A 20402-nucleotide genomic window follows, 5' to 3' on the forward strand; every position below is an offset into this window, starting at 1 on the left:
GTCAGAGATGTAGTTATGACACTGCATACTTATGAATAATAAGTGTATAAATAAATAATCATCCAGAATTATAGCCACGTTAATAACGTTTGTAAGAAACCAAACCGTTTGTTATCCGTCAAGATTTCAACGAGATAAGAGTATTTGTGTTCGTGCTGATCACTCATCTTACATTAGGCACCACAGAGCCCGCCAGAAAGCTTGCCTGTGACAAGATGGCCGACGGTGATGACGATTGAGACTCCACCGTAAGAGATCTAGCCTTTATTATGGATATCTATGATCCTGTAGACCTTGATTAGCTTGCTCAGGTGTGTTTGATCAGGGTTGGAGCTAAACTCTGCAGGACAGTGGCCCTCCAGGACCGAGTTTGAGGAACCCTGTTCTAGTGTATCTGAAACTTGTCATGACTTTAATTGCTTTTTCCCCATATAGATGATGAATCCACAGGGCTGTATGGCTTTCTGAATGTGATTGTCCATTCTGCGACAGGGCTGAAACAGAGCTCGAGTAAGTTGTCTGGCACGCATTGTCTCACCTAGTTTATGAGACTGGAGCGGTGTGTTTTTTTGGTGGTTGCAATTAGATGGAGTGAAATCCAGCTCACAGTAATCATTAAATTATTGAATGCCTCCCTAATATGTGCGCACATGCATGAAAACACCTGACATGCTCCCTGCTGTTGTTGGGCAGAGTTCTCAATGAGCAGCTGTGGAACGGGGGGATTAACAGGGAACACTGCGTTCCTTCTTAAATCTGACTTTCCATCGTTAATTTCCGTCTCTCTTTGTGTAGCTGCCTGGCTTGAGAAACTCGCTCATTTATTGTTTCTGCTTTGTTATAGCCTTTTTTCCCCTATAGAATCTTCCTTGATGTAGAGTAGGGTTGAACTGTATGACTGTATGAACCAAAAGCTCTTCACACACTGTGGTCGATTTAAGAAAATAGCCCTTAGAGAGGCTGTGTTACAGTGAAGGATGTTCTTAGGCACAATTTGAAGCCAGTGTTTATTAAATAATCTAGTGTATTAATAATTATAATGAAAAGTAGATTGATCAAAAGTAAAGACTGACAAAGTAAAGACATTCATAATGCTATTCTATGAAAGTTTCAAATAAACACTATTCTTTTGAGGTTTCTATTCCTCAATGAATCCTGAAAAAATATCATTTTTGTTTTCACAAAAATATTAAGCACCACAATATGATAATACGACAATTTTCTTGAGCACCAAATCAGCATATTAGAATGATAATATGCCATGTGATTTTGCTCATATTGCCCTCTTCTAACACTTTTACCTTTAACTTTATTTGGAAAAGATACTGTGTGGAAAATAACTTTCAGTTTTTATATATATATATATGGTTTTATATGTAACCAGCTTGTTGTCTGTTCTCTCCCTCACCTCAGATCTGTACTGTACGCTAGAGGTGGACTCTTTCGGCTACTTTGTGAACAAAGCAAAGACTCGTGTGTACAGAGACACCACAGAGCCAAACTGGAATGAGGTCAGAACTGCAGCGCATCGTCAGGACACACTTACCTGCAAAAACATTAAATGATAAAGAAACCTATATAGTGTTAGAAAGACAGATATAATAATTATATTAGTAATTATGTTACAGTTACTTTTATTTGAGAAGAAATTATACCCTGCAGCTTTAAATATGAAAAGACATTATAATGCAAGCTGACTCTCTTTTCACAGGAGTTTGAGATTGAGCTGGAGGGCTCTCAGACCCTCAGACTGCTGTGTTACAGTAAGGTCAAACAGTGCATGGATGATGGGGAGAACATGGATCGCATCATGGCCAAGGGACAGATTCAGGTGTGCTTGCTCGTTATGTCAACTCATCACATGCAGGGATACCTTTATATGATACTTGAATATTTTACGGAGCTTTGAGATGGTGAACTGCACATATAATTTCAGCAGTGGTTCCTCGCAGTGATAACAGAGCCCAGGGTTGATCTCACCAACAAACACCAGACAGTTAACAGCTTATTGTTTTGAACACTGCAGTTATATTGTAAGTCGGTTTTCTTAGGTTTTCTTTCACTGTACGATTTGCGTCAAAACGTTCTGCCACCTTACCCCTACACTATTGCTCCTGATGTCGATGCAGCATCATCCGTAATTTTGTTTGACCCAACCAGACCTCAGTGGGCGGAGTTAGTGTAAATAGCCTCTGCCAACAAGACGGGCGATTTGCACTTAGTGTAAATAGACACTCCGTTAAATTAAATGATAAAAAATGAAGGTCCTGCCAACATGAAACTAAGCTTTGTGGGCTCATATGGGTTTTTTCCCCCATAGAACTGCGTTTTCACTTCTGTAAAGTGATGTAACTGATGTAACTGTTTCTCTGTGCACAAATCCAAGTAATCGGCAATGAAATTGTTGATTATTTTTATTACTGATTTTATAGATTAGTCATGCATCCCAGGATAAAACAAGGCGGTGTACGTATAATCTGCTAGTGACTAAGCATTTACATTTTTAATGCCTAATGCAATGAACCGAGAAAAGCCGGTAAGTTGTTCAGGTAGATAATCCTGCCATATGCGGTGGTGTGGTCATGTCACCAGAGAAAACAGCAGAGGGAAGGCCTTGGGGAATTGCTTAGGTGTTGTGCTGGAGAAGGATTAGAGGGACTGTACTATGGATTGTCGTCAGAGTTGGAAGCACTCCAGAGAGAAAGTGGGACATGACACGCTGACAGAGTCCCAAAGGGGCAGGTGTGACATTACGGATGGGAGGAGTGAGGATCTGTATCAGCAAATGAAAGCTTTTGTCTTAATCACGTGACCATTTGTTGCCATGGCAACCATAAGCATTTCCTTTGTGGCGACAGACTGTATAGTTGTTTACTTCAAACACTCCAAGCGAGATCCTTTATACCTGTTTGTATAGGGTTAAACGCTTCAGTTTCTTCTCAAATGATTGTTACAACAGGATAAATAGTGATTGGAAGAACATAATATTGTCCTAAACTTTGGAAGTGCCACATTTCAGTGCTATAACCAGAAAAACACCAAGCAAAACACTTGAAATTGTCTTGAATACATTGTTGGCAGGTCAGCTGCCACACTGGGCCGTAATCATCAGGGTGGGTGGAGATTCAGTAGTTAATCCCAGGACTCCATCTGTGGAACAGCTCTGTCAGGGGAGATCTGTGTGTGTGTGTGTACTCAAGACTATTGCAGACAAGATTCACAACAACAGGTTCATCCAGACCAGCATGAGAACGGTTATACCAAAACACGCACTGCTTCAGGATCACATGGAACGCAAGCCTGCAATCGTGCTAGAAGATCTGAATTTGACTGTACTTCTGTGAGCGGGGAGGGATTCGTGTTCGTGTTCCTGTATCCTGCTGCTGCTTGTCAATAACAGTAGCTTCCTCTGAGGAACCTGAGTAAGATGGGCAATAAGGACCAGATCCAGAATGGTGAAGAGCATTATGGTAGAATGAAGGCTGTGAGCAGTAAACTGATGAAGGAAGAACTCATTAGCAGCTGTGAAGTGGAGGAAGAGGAGAAACAGGAGGAGGAAGAGGAGGTGGATATTGGCCTCAGGAGAGGTCCCAGCACCGGGGCTCGACTCTGGGGTAGAGTTCGCAGCACGCTCCTCAGGCAGAAGGTAACGGGAGCCTCACCTCCTCGTGTGAGCAATTCTGGAAATGAGAAACTTGCTTTGAGATATATTATTAAGCAGGCTGGTTAGGAATTGAGATAGTAAAGTGTTTGATGTGGATTTTACCATCAATCATTGCAAGAATTTTTTTCTTTGATCTGTATTTTGTGGCATCGGTAAAACAGTAGGGTGTGCATTGTTTTGGTAAAACTACAACAGAAATTGTGATTTGAAAACGATTAAGGCTTGAGAATGAGTATATAAGACACCCTGGTGTACAGCAGGGCTTTCATACCTCCAGGGGGCAGCAAGGGGCTGCTGGGGTCAAGATATATTTATACATACAGGACCGCTCAAAAGTTTGGAAATATTAAGGATTTTTTTATGTTTTTTGAAAGAAATCTCTTAATCTCACCAAGGCTGCATTTATTTGATCAAAAAGACAGTAAAAAAAGTAATTCTGTGAAGTATTATTACAATATAAATTAACTGGTGCCTGTTGTAATACGGTTAAAAATGTAATTTATTCCTGTGATGCAAAGCTGAATTTTCAGTAACATTTTTAGTCTTCAGTGTCACATGATCCTTCAGAAATCAACAAAACCTTAACCGTGCTTTATTATGAATAAACACGGCTCAAGATCAACATCAAGGGGTGTAACAATATATCAATATATCACAATACAAAAATGCAACAATTCCGTGGATAGTGACAATCTGTATTGTGTATAGTTCACCCAAAATGAACACTTCTGAGAAAAAATACATTTTTTACAGAGTTTTAGTGTCAGAACTACATTAACCCAGCCCCCCCCCCCCCCACACACACACACACACCTTTTTGGCAAGTGGGGCATACATGACTGTTATTAATATGGAGATATATAAGCTCAAACATAAAAACAAAAACAAAATATATTAAAAATGTATTTATCAAATGTATAAAATATTATGTGAATGTAGTATAATAACTTATAACCACAACTAAAGTGAAGCCACAAGTGTGGTCATGCTTCATTTCAAATCTGAGGATGATATCTAAAATGATGCATTATACGAAGCGTTTTGTAAGATCATGTACGGGGAGTTTTAAGAGAAGGCTGATAAGATGCTAATCAAGTATTGTATTGCCCTGTAAACACCCATTTGCAGTCTTTGACTAATGTCTGGCGAGGAGAACTGCTCCATTCATGCTCTGTTGTTGTCCATCTACGAAATGGGGAAATATTTGTGGGTCCTGATAATGCCAAATGTCTTATGTTACCAGTAAAAAGTGGCCTACATTATCTTAAATATATCTAGTCATTGACAAAGTGCAAGCATATTCATCTAAAATAATTCTGTATTTTCAGCTTTAGAATCATGAATGTTCTTATTCTGGTCACTGGTGTCACCACTGTCCTGTGCATTGGGTTACCAGCACCAAGTCCAAGCCTACAGTGTTCATTTTCACCTCCGATGTAATATCAAATTTAGCATTTTAATCTACAGTACATTTTTGTTAACCTTTTACCATGTTGGAGTATCGCAATAATGTCGTATTGTGAGTTCAGTATCGTTATATGTATCGAATCGTGACATGAGGGTATCGTCCTCTTATGCTAGACCAGGACTTAATTTATTTGATCAAAAAAAGTAAAAACAGTAATATTGTGAAATATAATTACAATTGAAAATAACTGTTTTCTGTTTGAATATTATGTGACGGTAATACTGTGATGGCAAAGCTGAATTTTCAGCATCAGTGTCACATTTCCTTCAGAAATCATTCTAATATGCTGATTTGTTGCTCAAGAAACATTTCTTATTATTATCAATATTGATATCAGTATGTACTCTTGTATGATGATGAAAAATGCTGTCTGAACATCTGTGTACAGAATATGACATTGATTGTTGCTGTCATTTCACCATGTTCCAGTGCACCAGTTGCCTCTCAAATTAGATAAATCAGATTTGTTGGCATGAGTAAAACCAACCAATCAATACTGGTCTTTCCTTTGCCAGCAAGCTGGTAAATTATGTTGTCACATCAACCATATCAGATCACTATAAATACAAACTGACATCTGGTATTAGAGACACTGGATTGATACTGACTTTGATAACTGATTATGTGGACATTATGTAATACTGGGCATAAGGAAGATGGACATATCATAAAGAAAGGATACCGTTTGGATCATAATATTCTTTTGGTTTTGCATATCTGTTATTTTAAGTGATTGTGCCTGTAAGTGTAAATTAAAATAGTATTGTGCATTGATCTGTATGATATGCATACTTTGTGCCTGGACAGCTATCGTCACTTGTCCTGGCTCAGTTCATTTGTTTATTTATTTAGCGAAATATAGATGCTTTCCAGTGGCGTGTTCAATGAGTTGCCATTTTTAGCAGGTGACTCTGTGTTTGGGTCGCACTCAGATAAGGATTATCCTCTTGATTGACATTTGTCCCTATTTTCACAGCTGGATCCTCAATCGCTGCAGGGTAAAGACTGGCAGAGGACAGTAATCAGCATGAATGGGGTCAGTGTGGCTCATCCTGCACAATAATAACACCTTTACTAATAATAGGAGCAATCACTTTATTAAATGTTCAAAAGTCCATTTACATTTAAATAGGCCAGCACACTTTGATTGAGATCATCTGTGTATATCTGGGAAGTAAATATAATTGATTTTGCTGTCTCATAGCAGAGAACTGTGAAATACTGTATATGATGATATTACCATATGTAGTGCATATGTAGGTGCTGATTACTTGTCTATTTTGCAGATTTTGTAAGATATTTAAATTAGATTGTGTAGAAATTGTTTTTGTATTTATTATTTTACAAAAAATTATTATTTAGTATTTATTTATAGATTTTAGTAGTTTTCATTTGTCAGAATAATAACTAAAATTGCTAAAATTACACTTTCAACTCTATATATAAATGCACTACTGTTCAATAGTTGGGTCAGCAAGATTTTTGAAATGTGTTTGAAAGTAATCTTGCATGTTTAAGGCTGCATTTATTTGATCAAAAATACTGAAGACAAAAAGTATTGTTACAATTTAACTATTTAACTATTATTACAATTTAAAAGAACTATTTTAATATATTTCAAAATGTAGTTTATTTTTGTGACCGCAAAGCTGAATTTTCAGCATCATTACGCCAGTCTTCAGGGTCACATGATCCTTCAGAAATCATTCTAATATGCTGATTTGATGCTCAAGAAACATTTCTTTTTATAATTAATTTTGAAAACAGTTGTGCTACTCAATATTTTTGTGTAAACCGTGATAATTTTTTCGAGTTTCTTTAAAGAATACAAAGTTCAAATCCACAACATCTATTTGACATAGACATTTCAGTCACTTTTGATCAATTTAATGCATCCTTGCTGAATAAAAGTATTAATTTCTTAAGCTTTTGAACGTGTGTGCACCCCTGGATAATATGATCAAAGATGGCTATAAAAATAAATGTGCATTGTTTATCCTTATGCTCTTTCATTAAAAAAATTCACATAAATTTAACCTTTTATTGAAGTAAAATAATTGAAAGTGGGGTGTAAATCACATTATGAAATAAATGCTCCCCACACACACAAAAATCTCCCCCCCCCCCCCCCCCCCCACACACACTTTCAATTCTTTTACTTCAATGAAATTGAAGCTTCTATTTTTGCGAATGTTTTGAATGAAAGATCAAAAGGATAAACAATGCAGATTTATTTTTACAGCCATCTTTGATCATATTTACCAGGGGTGCCATTAATTCTGACCACAACTATATATACATAGACACACACACACACTACTGGTTATATCCAGTTACATCCTCCAATCAATAGTTAACAATCATTTGTCTACTGTCAAGTTTTAGCAGTATGAAACAATGATGGATTATCTTGGTCATGTGGCTTGATTTTAAGCTGATGGCCACAGCTTACAGTGATTTAATTCTTTATTATATGATAGGTGAGATTGAGCACAGAGCTCTTTTGTACTCATCAGTGAGATGTTTTTGTAAAAAAGTTGTGCACATTCATCACTCTTTCCAGATTGAGGTCAAGCTGTCTATGCGGTTTACCAGCAGAGAGTTCAGTCTGAAGAGGATGCCCTCCAGGAAACAGTCCGGAGTGTTTGGGGTCAAAATCGGGGCCGTCATTAAGTGAGTCAACCTACAGATCAATCTATCCAGTGTATGACTGATATAAATACATTATATATAACACAGATATTCATTTAATGGATATAATATTGTTTCTCCCTCATTACAAAAATGTATTTTTGTATAAATAAATTAATAATAAAAAATTGTCCAATCACATTAGACTATTCCAGTCATATCAGTAGCCTAATAAAAGCTGTTTTTCTTTACATGGAGCTGGTCTCCTCATGGGGGCTTCCATGTTGTGATCACATGACCAGCCAAACATTACTTATTTTTACTTTGTATCCACCTTTTTTTATATATAATTTCATAACTGGAAACTTTTGTTTTTGAGTATTACTGCATTCACACCACTAGATGTCAGTTTAAGCCAAAAAGGCTAGCGAGTGCGCTATTATTTATAAATGAATAAAGTTATATTGTATTGTAAAAGTCAATCGTGATTCAATAATAAAAGCAGTCACATTCCACTCACACATCTCTCACTCCAAGAGCAACACCAGTCAGATATCAGCCATGTTTCCCATAATTTAGAAGACACAGGGACCCTTCTTATAGTGTTTTCATAGACCCACCTGACTCAAATGAGGTTTCATAAAAATAAGGAGGGGGAACACTTCCTTTTAATAAAGCTGAGGAAAGGTGGTCTTCATCAGAAGGGTTTTTAAAAGCAGAAAGGAAAACAGAAAGCAACCCCATTATGGACTTCCTGAGAAACAGGAAGAAATTATTATTAAAGGCAAGGGTTTGCCAAGGGCTTCCCTCAGAGGACTGCAATAAAAACAGGACTGCGGATTTAGGAATTAGACTCTCAGATATGCATTTTTTCATAGTTTAACAGCAATGCATAAGGGTGAAATATTGCTCTGTAATAATAGTTGTTTTAAAAAAAAAACATGACAGTTTTGGGAGGGATTTATGCTGGACAAAATGTTCATTTTCCCTGGTGGCCTCATTATGATGTTGATATTGGAATGCTCTGTCAGGATAATGCAGATGTAGGTTTAAATATAGGCTGTGAGAACGTGGATACCACAACGTCGTTTTTCCTTTCATAGTGAACAAATAAACAAGCTCTTTGAATATACTTGAAGTTGGAGGGGTTTTTTTACATCCCAGAAATGGGCCAAAAGATTTCCCATAATTTTCTGTGGTCATAGAATTTACAGCTTTAATACTGACGACAACAAAAAACAGCGCATATCAACTGAAATATATTTTCCAGATGCTCGTTGTTGACTTGTGTTTGTGTGTGTTTGTTCCTCTCAGACGGGAGCACTCCAAAGTGCCTCTCATTGTGAGACAGTGTGTGGAGGAGATTGAGCGCAGAGGGATGGAGGAAGTGGGCATCTATCGTGTCTCTGGTGTGGCCACAGACATCCAGGCCCTGAAAGCTGCCTTCGATGCCAGTGAGTACTGTAGCACTTTATGCAGAGATGAACAAGATAAAATGATTAAAATATCATATATTATACATTTAATATCATACACATTTTTGATATGGCTAAAAATGAGAATGTTTTGTGACTCAACAGACAATAAAGACGTTTCAGTCATGATGAGTGAGATGGACGTGAATGCCATTGCTGGAACACTGAAGCTTTACTTCAGAGAGCTTCCTGAGCCCCTCTTCACTGATGAACTCTATGCTAATTTCTCTGAAGGCATTGGTTAGTTGAGAGTTTTTCAAGTTATGATGAATAATAGTTTATATAAAACAGATCACATTAAGAATTTATTCTTGTTTTTTTTTTTCTTCCATTTCCTTCAGCGTTGTCAGACAGTGTTGCAAAGGAAAGCTGTATGCTGAACTTGTTGCTCTCACTACCCGAACCAAACCTGCTGACCTTCCTGTTTCTGCTGGACCATCTGAAGAGGTGAAGATTGTCCCATCAGTCAATTTCAATAATATGATTCCTAAGTGAATGCTTCTAAAAACCCGATCCCAATCTAGGAACCATAATATCATAGAAACCACCTAAAACACCCTATCTACTGCATAGCAGTGCACTGGAAAGTTTTTTTTTTTTTTACAAAACTATATGTAAATTAGGGCTCAACAGAATTGAATAATCACAATTAATCTCATAATTTATACCAGTCTTTAATAAACAGAAAGACATTAAACTGAGTGAATAAAAATAAATATGTTTATTTTTTGTCTTCATGCCGGGTGCAAACTAAACGATTTCTAATAGTCCTTTATGACTGTTGCTTGTCAGACTGTATGAGCATGATCCCCGTAAAAAATTTAACGCAATGGTCATTAATCAGTTGTTGGTGAACATGTCAAACTAGCAGTCGAGGACTTTAGGTTTTGGCTTAGGATCAGAGGAATCTTTTACGATTCACACAATTTGTCTCAGACGTACAGTGTGAACCCAGCTTAAGTTGACTCCGACAGGCCATTTTGTGATTTTTTTTTTTTGTGTGTGCAAGCGAGCACCATTCACATTTTCTTCAGATCTAGTATTACTCGTGTTCTTTGAATAATTTCCAAGAGTCAGATTTGTTTTAGACCTACACTACGACTGAAACGTTCTTCGTTGTTTCCCTCAGGGTGGCTGAGAATGAGAGCTTCAACAAGATGTCCTTCCACAATCTCGCTACAGTGTTCGGCCCAACCCTCCTTCGCCCTTCTGAGAAGGACAGTAAAATTCCAGCCAATCCCACACAGCCCATCTCTATGAGTGACAGCTGGTCTTTTGAGGTTATGTCTCAGGTAACACATGTACACAAAGTTCTAGAATACTAGAGTTCTGGTCCTAAATGAGTCATGAACAAAATAATGGTTCTGTTGATGTATTGGTTGGATCTGTTGGTCAGATTGTTCCTCTTCATCTCTATAGGTCCAGGTATTACTATACTTCCTGCAGCTGGAGACGATCCCTACTCCAGATAGTAAACGTCAGAGTATGCTCTTCTCCACAGAGGTTTGAAGAGAAGCTCAGGTGCATTATGGTGTGAAATGTCCTGGGAATGAAGTGATTCAGCATGTGACCAATAGAGGGCATCAAAAACCTACTGAAATCTTCCAAGCGGAGTGAATTCCCAACTGCATCAGTAGCATTCTGTTGATATTTCTGGAGAAATTCACAGTGAAGAATGACAAGCCGGTCTGATATGTTCTCACGGACTCACTTTTACAAGCACTTAAAGTTACATTCAACATTCAGGTGATGTTGTTTATTTTCACTGTCATCCATTGTAACTTTTCTGACTGAATGGTGAGTGCCAAGCTTTCTCGTAGGTCATTGGATGGTGAATGTTATTCTTGCGTTTTGTCTTGTTCCTTTCAGCACTGTGGGTTTATAAAGAATTACAAATTCCAGTTTTCCATGACCGTTTTATTTGATCTGACGTTTTGCTCACCTATGATTTATGTCTTCCCGTGGCGAGGGCTACGGAACATCTGAACACTCAAATCATGAGGAACACATTTATATGGCCCTCTTCTGATGGATAAAACACAACGCAGAGAATTCAGATGTGAGATTCTTTAACCAATGTGTGACTATGGTCAACATAGTAGCGGTCTTAATGGTTCCAATGGACCAAAAAGAAACTTAACAGTGGCACAATTATAGTTTCTACCACTCCCAAGATTCCCAAGAAAATACATTGTTCGATTTATGAAAACATTTCCCTGTTTTATGTCACATAAATCCACTTAATATTGGATTATTGAGCCTATATTAAAACAATACAGTACACATGTGTAATATCACATGATATTATAGGACTAGAACACTGAATCTTTCAGTGCTTTTCTAAATGGAAACCTCACATAACTTAGAAAACAAACAGTAAAACTAGTTTTAAATCTTTATATCACATAAGGCATTGCATGTTATGCATACATCCTTAACCGTAACTGATGGACTTAATACATGTATATTAAAATGAATATAGGAGTTCTCCATCAGAATAATATCACTGCTACTGCACTCCTATTATTGAGCAAAAATTAACTTAATTCAAACACTGTAAATCTTTCTTGTTTAATGGTTTGGGATCTTTTTTTCTCTCTTTTTTTGCTGTTCACAAACTTGCAAGCACTTTGCGATCCTGAACAGTGCCAATGCCTTGCCCTGTTAAGTGTGTATGTAAATTGTTTAGTTTTTAATGGCTAATGTGCATATATCTGTATTATGTTGTTCAGTACAAAGGAGAGGTTGTGTATTGTTAGGATGTCATGTAACATGCAGGCATGTTGATTTGTTTATGACTTATGTTCCTTTAGAGATTACCTTTAGTTATTGTACGACAGAGTCTTTACGCTTGTGTATTTCCTTTAGAGTAAGGAAAACCGAGACATTCCTGTAATTGTGTTGAAGATCATTGCCTTTCTCTGTTCTTATTCCATTGTATGTTCCGGAATCTGCACTTCCTTTATCAAAGTCCTACTGGAATTACAACTATAGCCATTCCTCGCTTTCCTCTCTTTTATTTGGTCCATTACACACTGTACTGATGAAGATATTCCTGGCTGCCATTTTACAACCCAGCCTCCATGATGAGGAAATGTTCTGTATATGGATAAGTATTGCACAGTGTGGATTAAGGAGATGGATCACAATAAACTCCTTCATCCTCTTGTTTCCTCGGAGCCGTTGACTGTTCTGTGTGTTTATCTGACCGATGGCCAAGTACATTAAACGTTCCTCAAAAAGAGATAGCGTTACTCCCCAGAAGACGTTAGGACACAGTGGTTTGCGTTCAGCATTCCTTCCTCTTCTGAAGCTCTATTGTGAAACGATAGTCTTCGTTTATTGTTTATACTGGACAATACTCAAACTGCACAATGCTACACTTGTATGGCAGATCTGTTTAAGTGTGGTCATAATGTGATTCTGTACAAAGTAGATGAATAATAAACATGATGTTGGTTGAAAAGATAATTGCAAATCCCATGTTTTTGTTGGTGTTTTATAAACAATTAACTGACATAAAATTTACCTAGAATAATAGATAGTTTAAACACAGTCTTCAGTGTCACATGATCAGAAATTATTCTGATATGCTGATTTGGGGCTCATAAAACATTAATTATTATTGTAAATAATGAAAACAGTTTGCTGCTTAATATTTTTGTTAAAAAAACATAATTTTTTTTCAGGATTCTTTGATGAATAGAAGATTCAAAAGAACAGCATTTATTTGAAATAGAAATGAAATTATAAATGTCTTTACTGTCACTATTGATCAATTTAATGCATCCTTGCTGAATAAAAATTAAGTTTTTTTTAATGAATTTATTGGGTAACACTTTACAATAAGGTTCATTAACTAACATGAACTAACCATGAGCAATACATTTGTTACAGTATTTATTAATATTTGTTCATTCACAGTGCATTAACTAATGTTAACAAATACAACTTTTGATTTGAATAACGTATTAGAAAATGTTTAAATTAATATTAACTAAGATTAATAAATTCTGAAGAAGTATTGTTAATTCTTAGTTGATGTTAACTAAGGTTGTTAACTAATGAACCTTATTCTAAAGTGTTACCATTTCTTGTAAAGATCCCACTGACCCCAAACTTTTAACCCTCTTTTCAGTGGCTATTTGTTGAAAAAGAAAATGTAATGTTTTTAGGAGTTTTAGGTTTTCTACTTTATTTTCTACCTTATTTGTTATTAATTGAAAGACTCAATTAGGCCTATCATCATCAGACTTGTAACCCAGAAAGACTTTGTCTGACTTGTCTAACATCGTTTTGTGTGCTTTGGACAGCATAACCAGAATAAAACACCCATATAACTTTAGCGTAGGCCTACGTGTAATTTGTTTCAGCGATGTCAAAGTGTATTATGACTAATGCTGCTGTATCTTCACCTGCACTTGTGAATCATGCTTATCTGCAAAGACTCAAAACACAAAGAATCAAGTGAATGATTGCCAAAGAAGAAATAAGTCAGTAAAGAAGATGAAAGATTCAAGATAGAAGGGGATTGGAACAGCACAAAGTACACATCTTTGTACAATGTAGCCTACATAACTCATATTTTAGGCTACTACTGCTGCAGATTTATAGATAGGCCTAAATGAATTAGTATGACACGTTAATACAGATAGATTTAAAAGATTTTTAAATTATAACACAGTACAATTTGTAAAACAAAGCTTGGTTGTTTTCAGCTAACACAATGAATATTTCATGCTTCACAGCTGTAATACTGAAACACATGTGGTAGGCGGGCGCAGATGTGTGTGTGTGTGTGTGTCTGGTGATCTGATCTACTGTGTGTTTGTCTAGTGTCTGTCAGTCGCGCTGTGTTTGCAGTGGGCAGCCAGCCGTCAGTATAGCATGAAACGGCTATCTGCCTCTCAGAAACGATGCCACAACTAAAACTCCGGAATACCCTTTGTTATCTACCCTACCATCGAACACTACCAAGAAGATCATCTACCCTGACGGGCGCTTGTACAGACCAAAAGGAGGGAGCCAAGGTAATAAATGAAACATTTATTTCACCTCGCATCCTGTTCAAGTAACGTTAGCACATCCTGTTAGCATTAGCGGTTAGCCTGTAAACTCACAACCACGCCGTAAACACTGGACTGCAGTGATGAAAGTGGATTTCAGATTGGTCATATTTTTGTGTTTAGCCAGATTTTGTGTTGTTCAGGCTGTTGTGAAACATGTCACGTTTGTAGGGATGGTTGTTAGTTCTCGAACTGTACAGTCAAACCCTGTTGGGTCATGGCAATCAATATCTGGTTGTCAGATTTAACGTTATCAGAGAAAAAAAAGCTAACGGTGTTTCTAGCTAACGGTTCACTGAAATGTTTGTACTATTAGTAGATTCCTTCTTAATTTAATCTAATTTAAAACTGTCATTCAATGTAATGAACATACAGGTAACGTTAATGTTTCAAAACCTATATGCCTACTGAGAAACAACAATTGAAACAATACATTATTATGAATGGTAACTTAGATGCCTTCAAATGTTCAAATTATATTCGGTATCCTATCATTGACGGATCAAAACACCGAAGACAATAAGCATATTATTTTATTAATGAAATGAATGTACTATTTTCTATCAATAATTTTTATTCTTTAATATATATATATATATATACACACACATGTGGCTGACTATTCCCTAAATGCTTATTTTGTATTTAATTTTACCTTCCAAAAGACCTTAGGCAGGGTATGCGCCATATTTAATTTTTGACAGGAATGAAAACGAGGCTGTGAGGAATTAGAATACAGCATTCAATGGACGCTAGCGGAACCTACTGTTGTTTAACGACATACTGATTGTCCAACTGACGAAACGTCTTTCCGCAAAAAAAAAAAAAGTCAGTATTCAAAAACTCCATGAAACAGTTTTGAAAGTTGTTAGTTGTGAAACTTGCGTGATCTAGGACCTTTATACAGTGCGTGGCATTGTAAAGACCACCACCAGAGGGTTGATTGAAATAGTTGGTAAGACTGTCTATCCATTTTTGCTGGGATAAATTGATGCAGAGTGAATTAATTTTGTCAACTATATTTATATTTAATCTTAGTTTTAGTCCTTTGTCTAATGTACTTTATAGTTTTGATCACATTTGTCAACCTTCTCCTGTTTTTGTTTAGTCAAGTTTTAGGCCGTACCTGATATTAAAGGGATGGTTCAGGATTTTGGACATCAGACCTCATTTCTAAGTTAGCCTGGGTGTTATTTATCAGTGGAGACAGTTTTCAAAAAAATTCATCCACTCCGGTTAGTAGTACTGCGCTGAAAAGTAAACACAGAACAGAAGTGCACTACAGTCGGGACTACCTGTACTCTCTCGGCCTGGGTAACTTAATATCACTCCGCCGCTGCTGTAGACTGTGCTAATAAATACAGCGAACAAAGTAGGCTATAACTATTGCAATGCGATGAAAGGGTAGTTTGATTTCTAACATTATTCTCTCTCAACAGACATTTACATCAATAGTCTGGCGGTATAATTTATTTGCTTTTGGTGTAACTTACTGTGGAGTGGGTAAAACTGTTTTAATGGCAGGCTAGCAGATACTGTTGACTCGCGCTAGCCTAGCACGGGCGAACTATGCAACTGGAAGGACTGGATGAAATTTTTTGAAAACTGTCTCCACTGATAAATAACACCCAGGCTAACTTGGAAATGAGGTCCGATGTCCAAAATCCTGAACCACCCCTTTAAGGTGCGTTTTGTTCGATCGGATCACAAGTAGACAAGGGAGACACATTCCCGTTTATCACGTTTTAATCTGTCTCTATTGTCCACTTTCAACCACTTATATCCTGATTTCTTTGAGAGGAGGCTATGGGTGGGTAAATCTATGTAATATTTCAGATCTTTTGATCTAATTGACAAAATAAGCTCGTGCAATTTACATATGAACATGACCAGAGAGGATGGAAAAACATATGGAGAGCAGTAGCTTTTGTTTGTGCTTTGGTAACCAGAAGATCACGCCGAACGCGGTGAGTGCATGTTAGAAATCAGGAATAGTGAGAGAACATTGTGCTTGGTACGTTTTTCGTCTTGGGTCTCCAGCCGACAAAGTTTAAATCCCGTCTGGCTAGCGCGCTTCCCATAATGTTTACACATTAGGTCAGTAGGCGAGAGCAGGTGGTCTTTTGTGGCTGTTCGAATGCATTCGACTACATGAGCATTTACACTACAAAAGCAATCCGGTCCAATGCGTTTTCTACTACCTCTTTAAGTGGTCAACATTGGAGAAGCTTTAATTGTTTTAGACCCCGTTTACACCTGTATTTAGCGTTGTCCACTCCACTTGTGATCCGATCGCCCAAAACGCATCTTAAAGGGTTAGTTCACCCAAAAATTCAATTTCGTTCCAAACCCGTAAGACCTTCGTTCATCTTCGGAACACAAATTAAGATATTTTTGATGAAATCCGAGAGGTTTCTGAACCAGCCATAGGCAGCAACATCATTCCAACTTTCAAGGCCCAGAAAGGTAGTAAAGACATTGTTAAAATAGTCCATGTGACTACAATGGTTCAACCTTACTATACGTACACACAGCCACCGACTTGAGCTGCAAAGAAGCTCTGGCCGCCCTGTTGAAATGCATGAAATGTAAACTGAAAAAACAAGCAATACATTGACACTAGAAACCTTTTATAATGACAGCATTTTTATTGGTCGGGGAAAAAAAATAATAATTAGCTATTATTATTATTATTATTATTTGCATCTAGTGCAATTGGTCAAATCGGTGTTACCGTGAGCAAATTAATTACATTCCCGGTTAAAACGAGCGTGCGTAAATATTTCAAATCCCTTTTTCTTTTGTAACTGGTCCCTATGCAAACAACGTCATATCATAAATGATAGGAAATCCAGCAACGGCGATGATTAGCTTCTCTTCCATTTTCTCGGAACTAATGTTTTGGTTGGAACGAATGTTTACATCGTATGTTTCTCCGGAATCAGCCAGCGCGAAGGACGTCTATATTCCGATTGGTTGCTGGCGTTTTGCCTCTGCTTGCCGCTGAACTGCGTCATAGCTCATTACCATAAAGTTGAGCTACTTTCAACTTTCTAATTGACGCTCCAGTCGCTCAAAATGCCCAAAACGCCACGCCGATGGATTTGACGCTCCTTGCAGCTGAGAGAAGCCAGCTTCCATTGAAAATGAATGACTTCCGGTAACTTTGGAAGCTCAAGTCGGCGGCGGTGTGTACGTACAGTTACTGTTATGAAGCGACGAGAATACTTTTTGTGTGCAAAAAAACATGCTGTTGATTTAGTGTTTTAGATTAGCTAGCCAAAAGTGAGGCGGCGTTCTGACGTAGAACCAGGAAGCGCTGTACTGTTTACTATAAAAAGACTGTTCAGTCACACAGAGGCAGCTTTATTGTGCATTTATTGTGCTACTAAAATCCGTCTTTTCAGATCATTTGCGCTTCTTCTGCAGTGTAGAGAGAGCATGTGCAACATGGTTGCCAGATTGCAAATATTAAGTAAAACCCTGGGCTGTAAATTTATAATTTGAACAGATAAGCTCTGATTGGGGGATTTCATTTTAAATACATTTTCACATCTAACAACAGAAAGAATGAAAGCTTGTAGAGGCTTGTTAAGAACAGTCTGTAATATTTTGTTGTCTCTTTTTTTCAACAAAAACAAAGAGAGATTTTGGTCAAGTTTATTTTTTAAACTACATTTTAATCTAGGTATTTTTTGTCTACGATATTGCATGTTGATATAGTCACAGTTATCGTTTAATGACATTGGTGTCATCTCGTCTTGATCATGAAAAAAAGGTCGTCAACGAAGAATTTTCACCATAGATTTCGTTAAGAAAATTAACACCGCCTCACAGTGATTTTGATGCAGAGCAAGACATTTTCATTCACTTTCCTTCCTTTCCGTTTGTGAAAAAATGTCGTCTTCTCAAACTATTTTATCACAACTGCAATTGTGTCCAGGGAAAGAGACGTATGCAATAAGAATTACAGCTTGTTTGGGCCGCTCTCTATCCTTGGCTTCAGCAGGACAGTCATCCCAAGTGAAAGAGTTGGAGTTCTTGGAGGCCATCCTCTTAAGATCTAATAAACCACCAAAAAGGCCTCCAAACAAAACACATTCCTGGAGCTGAAGCAGTGGGAGGGTTTCTGTTGCAATGTGTGTATGTTCACATATAGGAAAACTGAAGGCCTGCTGAGATGTTTCAAAGTGTGTGTGGGAAAAAGATGTCCCTCATGTTTCCTCTCTCAGTATGTTATTTCTGAGTATCATAATAACCCTTTCTGTATTTGTCAAGTTCAATGGTGGTTTATGTTTGTCTATAAAATATTTCTCTCAAATATCTGTGAATGTGATTTCAAAATGATGATTTGGGTGTTTTGGGAAGATGTGTGTTGGGATGCTTCCACAACTAAGGAAGGGCTCACTAATTTGTTTGAAGATTACCAACAGATGTGTTGTTGGCGGTTTTGATGGAGCAAGATGTTGTTCAGACATTTCACAGCGTTTGAAGTTCTTGTGCAATTGGTAGCGTTTCAGATAAAAGATGAAGTGGAATATAGGGATTTCAGGAGCTGAACTGTGATTGAATTGTGTCTGCTTTTTTTAACCTTCCTTCTCCAAAGGTTTTTGGGCAGTAACTTTAATTTTTCTGGAAGGAAGTTAATATTTATTTCATACTTTTATTTAGCAAGGACTTAAATTGATCTAAAGTTACTGTAAATGCATTTATAATGTTACTGAGTAACTATTTCAAATAAATGCTTTTCTTTTGAACTTTCTATTCCTAAAAAAACATGTATCGCATATATCAATTAGTTTTCACAGAAATATTAAGCAGCACAACTGTTTTCAACATTTATAATAAGAAATGTTTTTTTAAGATCAGCATATTAGAATGATTTCTGAAGGATCATGTGACACTGAAAACCGGAGTAATGATGCTAAAAAGGACGCAAATGCAAGTGAATTTGAACTGCTAGCCATGAAGTGTTACTCACGTTGTGGATGTGCTCTTCCCATAACAATGCTTTGAAACACGGGCAACTAAAGAGCAAAGAATTCACAACATTTTCATTATAATGTAAATGGAAGATTGGCGCTGCACATCTTGCACTAAACTGTATTTTGGTCTAATTTATCAAATGATTCCAGACATCCGCATATTTTCCAAGACATGATGAGAAATTATTTTAATTAAAACAAAGACCAACAGACGAGAAAAAAATAACAAGCCTGGATTATTAATAGTATCATCAATGTTTTTGAAAAGGACATCTAAAAGGAATTTAACTGTCTCAAAAAACCCAAACATAGTCAATATTGCCGTTTGAGCTGACTCTGAAGAGTGAATGAACACCGTTAAATTGAAACACTTTGCTAGTGTTGGTTAATAAAGTCAACCAAACACATCTTATATGAGATTAATCGTATATATAGCCTTCAACATATAAGTAATATTACAACTTACATCTGCACAAAAGGATGTGAATGCGCACGTGAACTTGCGTGCTTGTCTGATTGGTGCTGCACATCTTTCACCTGTATTTTCATTATCAAAGTGATTCCAGGCATCACTGCACATTTTCAAATCCAGTTTCACTTCATTTCGCCGCTCTGGATGGCATCCTGTCCTAATGCTAACCAATCAGACCTCAGGTACCGCCCTAAATGCCGCCATTACCAATCAAATATATATATATACTGTATATATATTTTTTAAAGTCACGACTATCGTGATCATCGTTTTCATGATCAATCGTCGATGTCACATCCGGGTACTCGAGGACTCTTGCACAACCCTACTACAAAACATAACAAAATCGCAGCCAAGCAGAACAGTGAAGGAGATACTTGTTGTTACTGTACTGTCATGTGTAGCAGGGTTTTGGACCAATCTGTTTTCACAGTTACTCAGCACAGTGCTGTATAGGCTGAATAGAAACCAAGTGATTTGCAAAATGTAGATGGATGAGAAAACTATTATCATTCACAGCTTTATCACCTCCCACCTGGTTAAGACCCCATATGCAAAAGATTCCAGTGACAAACAATTTTTCTGTCCATGATAAAAGTGAAACTGCTACAAAATTACAGTCAATCAGAACAATATAGACA

At 37.1% G+C, this 20402-nt stretch overlaps 2 protein-coding genes across 2 annotated transcripts in view; both read left to right on the forward strand.

Moving 5' to 3' along the window:
- The window catches only part of si:dkey-91m11.5 (PH_BCR_vertebrate and RhoGAP_Bcr domain-containing protein), a 54469-nt gene extending 41760 nt beyond the window's left edge, over positions 1–12709 (forward strand). Inside the window, exons 15-24 of the mRNA XM_056237565.1 lie at positions 436–510; positions 1414–1511; positions 1712–1831; positions 6109–6168; positions 7696–7805; positions 9078–9217; positions 9344–9478; positions 9580–9685; positions 10368–10530; positions 10658–12709. Coding sequence (XP_056093540.1) covers positions 436–510; positions 1414–1511; positions 1712–1831; positions 6109–6168; positions 7696–7805; positions 9078–9217; positions 9344–9478; positions 9580–9685; positions 10368–10530; positions 10658–10747 — 1097 coding nt within the window. The 3' untranslated portion in view covers positions 10748–12709. The remainder of the gene's footprint in view (positions 1–435; positions 511–1413; positions 1512–1711; positions 1832–6108; positions 6169–7695; positions 7806–9077; positions 9218–9343; positions 9479–9579; positions 9686–10367; positions 10531–10657) is intronic.
- A 1356-nt stretch (positions 12710–14065) lies between these two features.
- The window catches only part of specc1la (sperm antigen with calponin homology and coiled-coil domains 1-like a), a 38371-nt gene continuing 32034 nt past the window's right edge, over positions 14066–20402 (forward strand). Inside the window, exon 1 of the mRNA XM_056237449.1 lies at positions 14066–14268. The gene's annotated coding sequence lies outside the window, so the exon portion shown is untranslated. The remainder of the gene's footprint in view (positions 14269–20402) is intronic.

Source organism: Rhinichthys klamathensis, unplaced genomic scaffold (genome assembly GCF_029890125.1).
Source record: "Rhinichthys klamathensis goyatoka isolate OS25496 unplaced genomic scaffold, OSU_Roscu_1.1 h1tg000487l_1, whole genome shotgun sequence".
Classification (NCBI taxonomy): domain Eukaryota; kingdom Metazoa; phylum Chordata; class Actinopteri; order Cypriniformes; family Leuciscidae; genus Rhinichthys; species Rhinichthys klamathensis.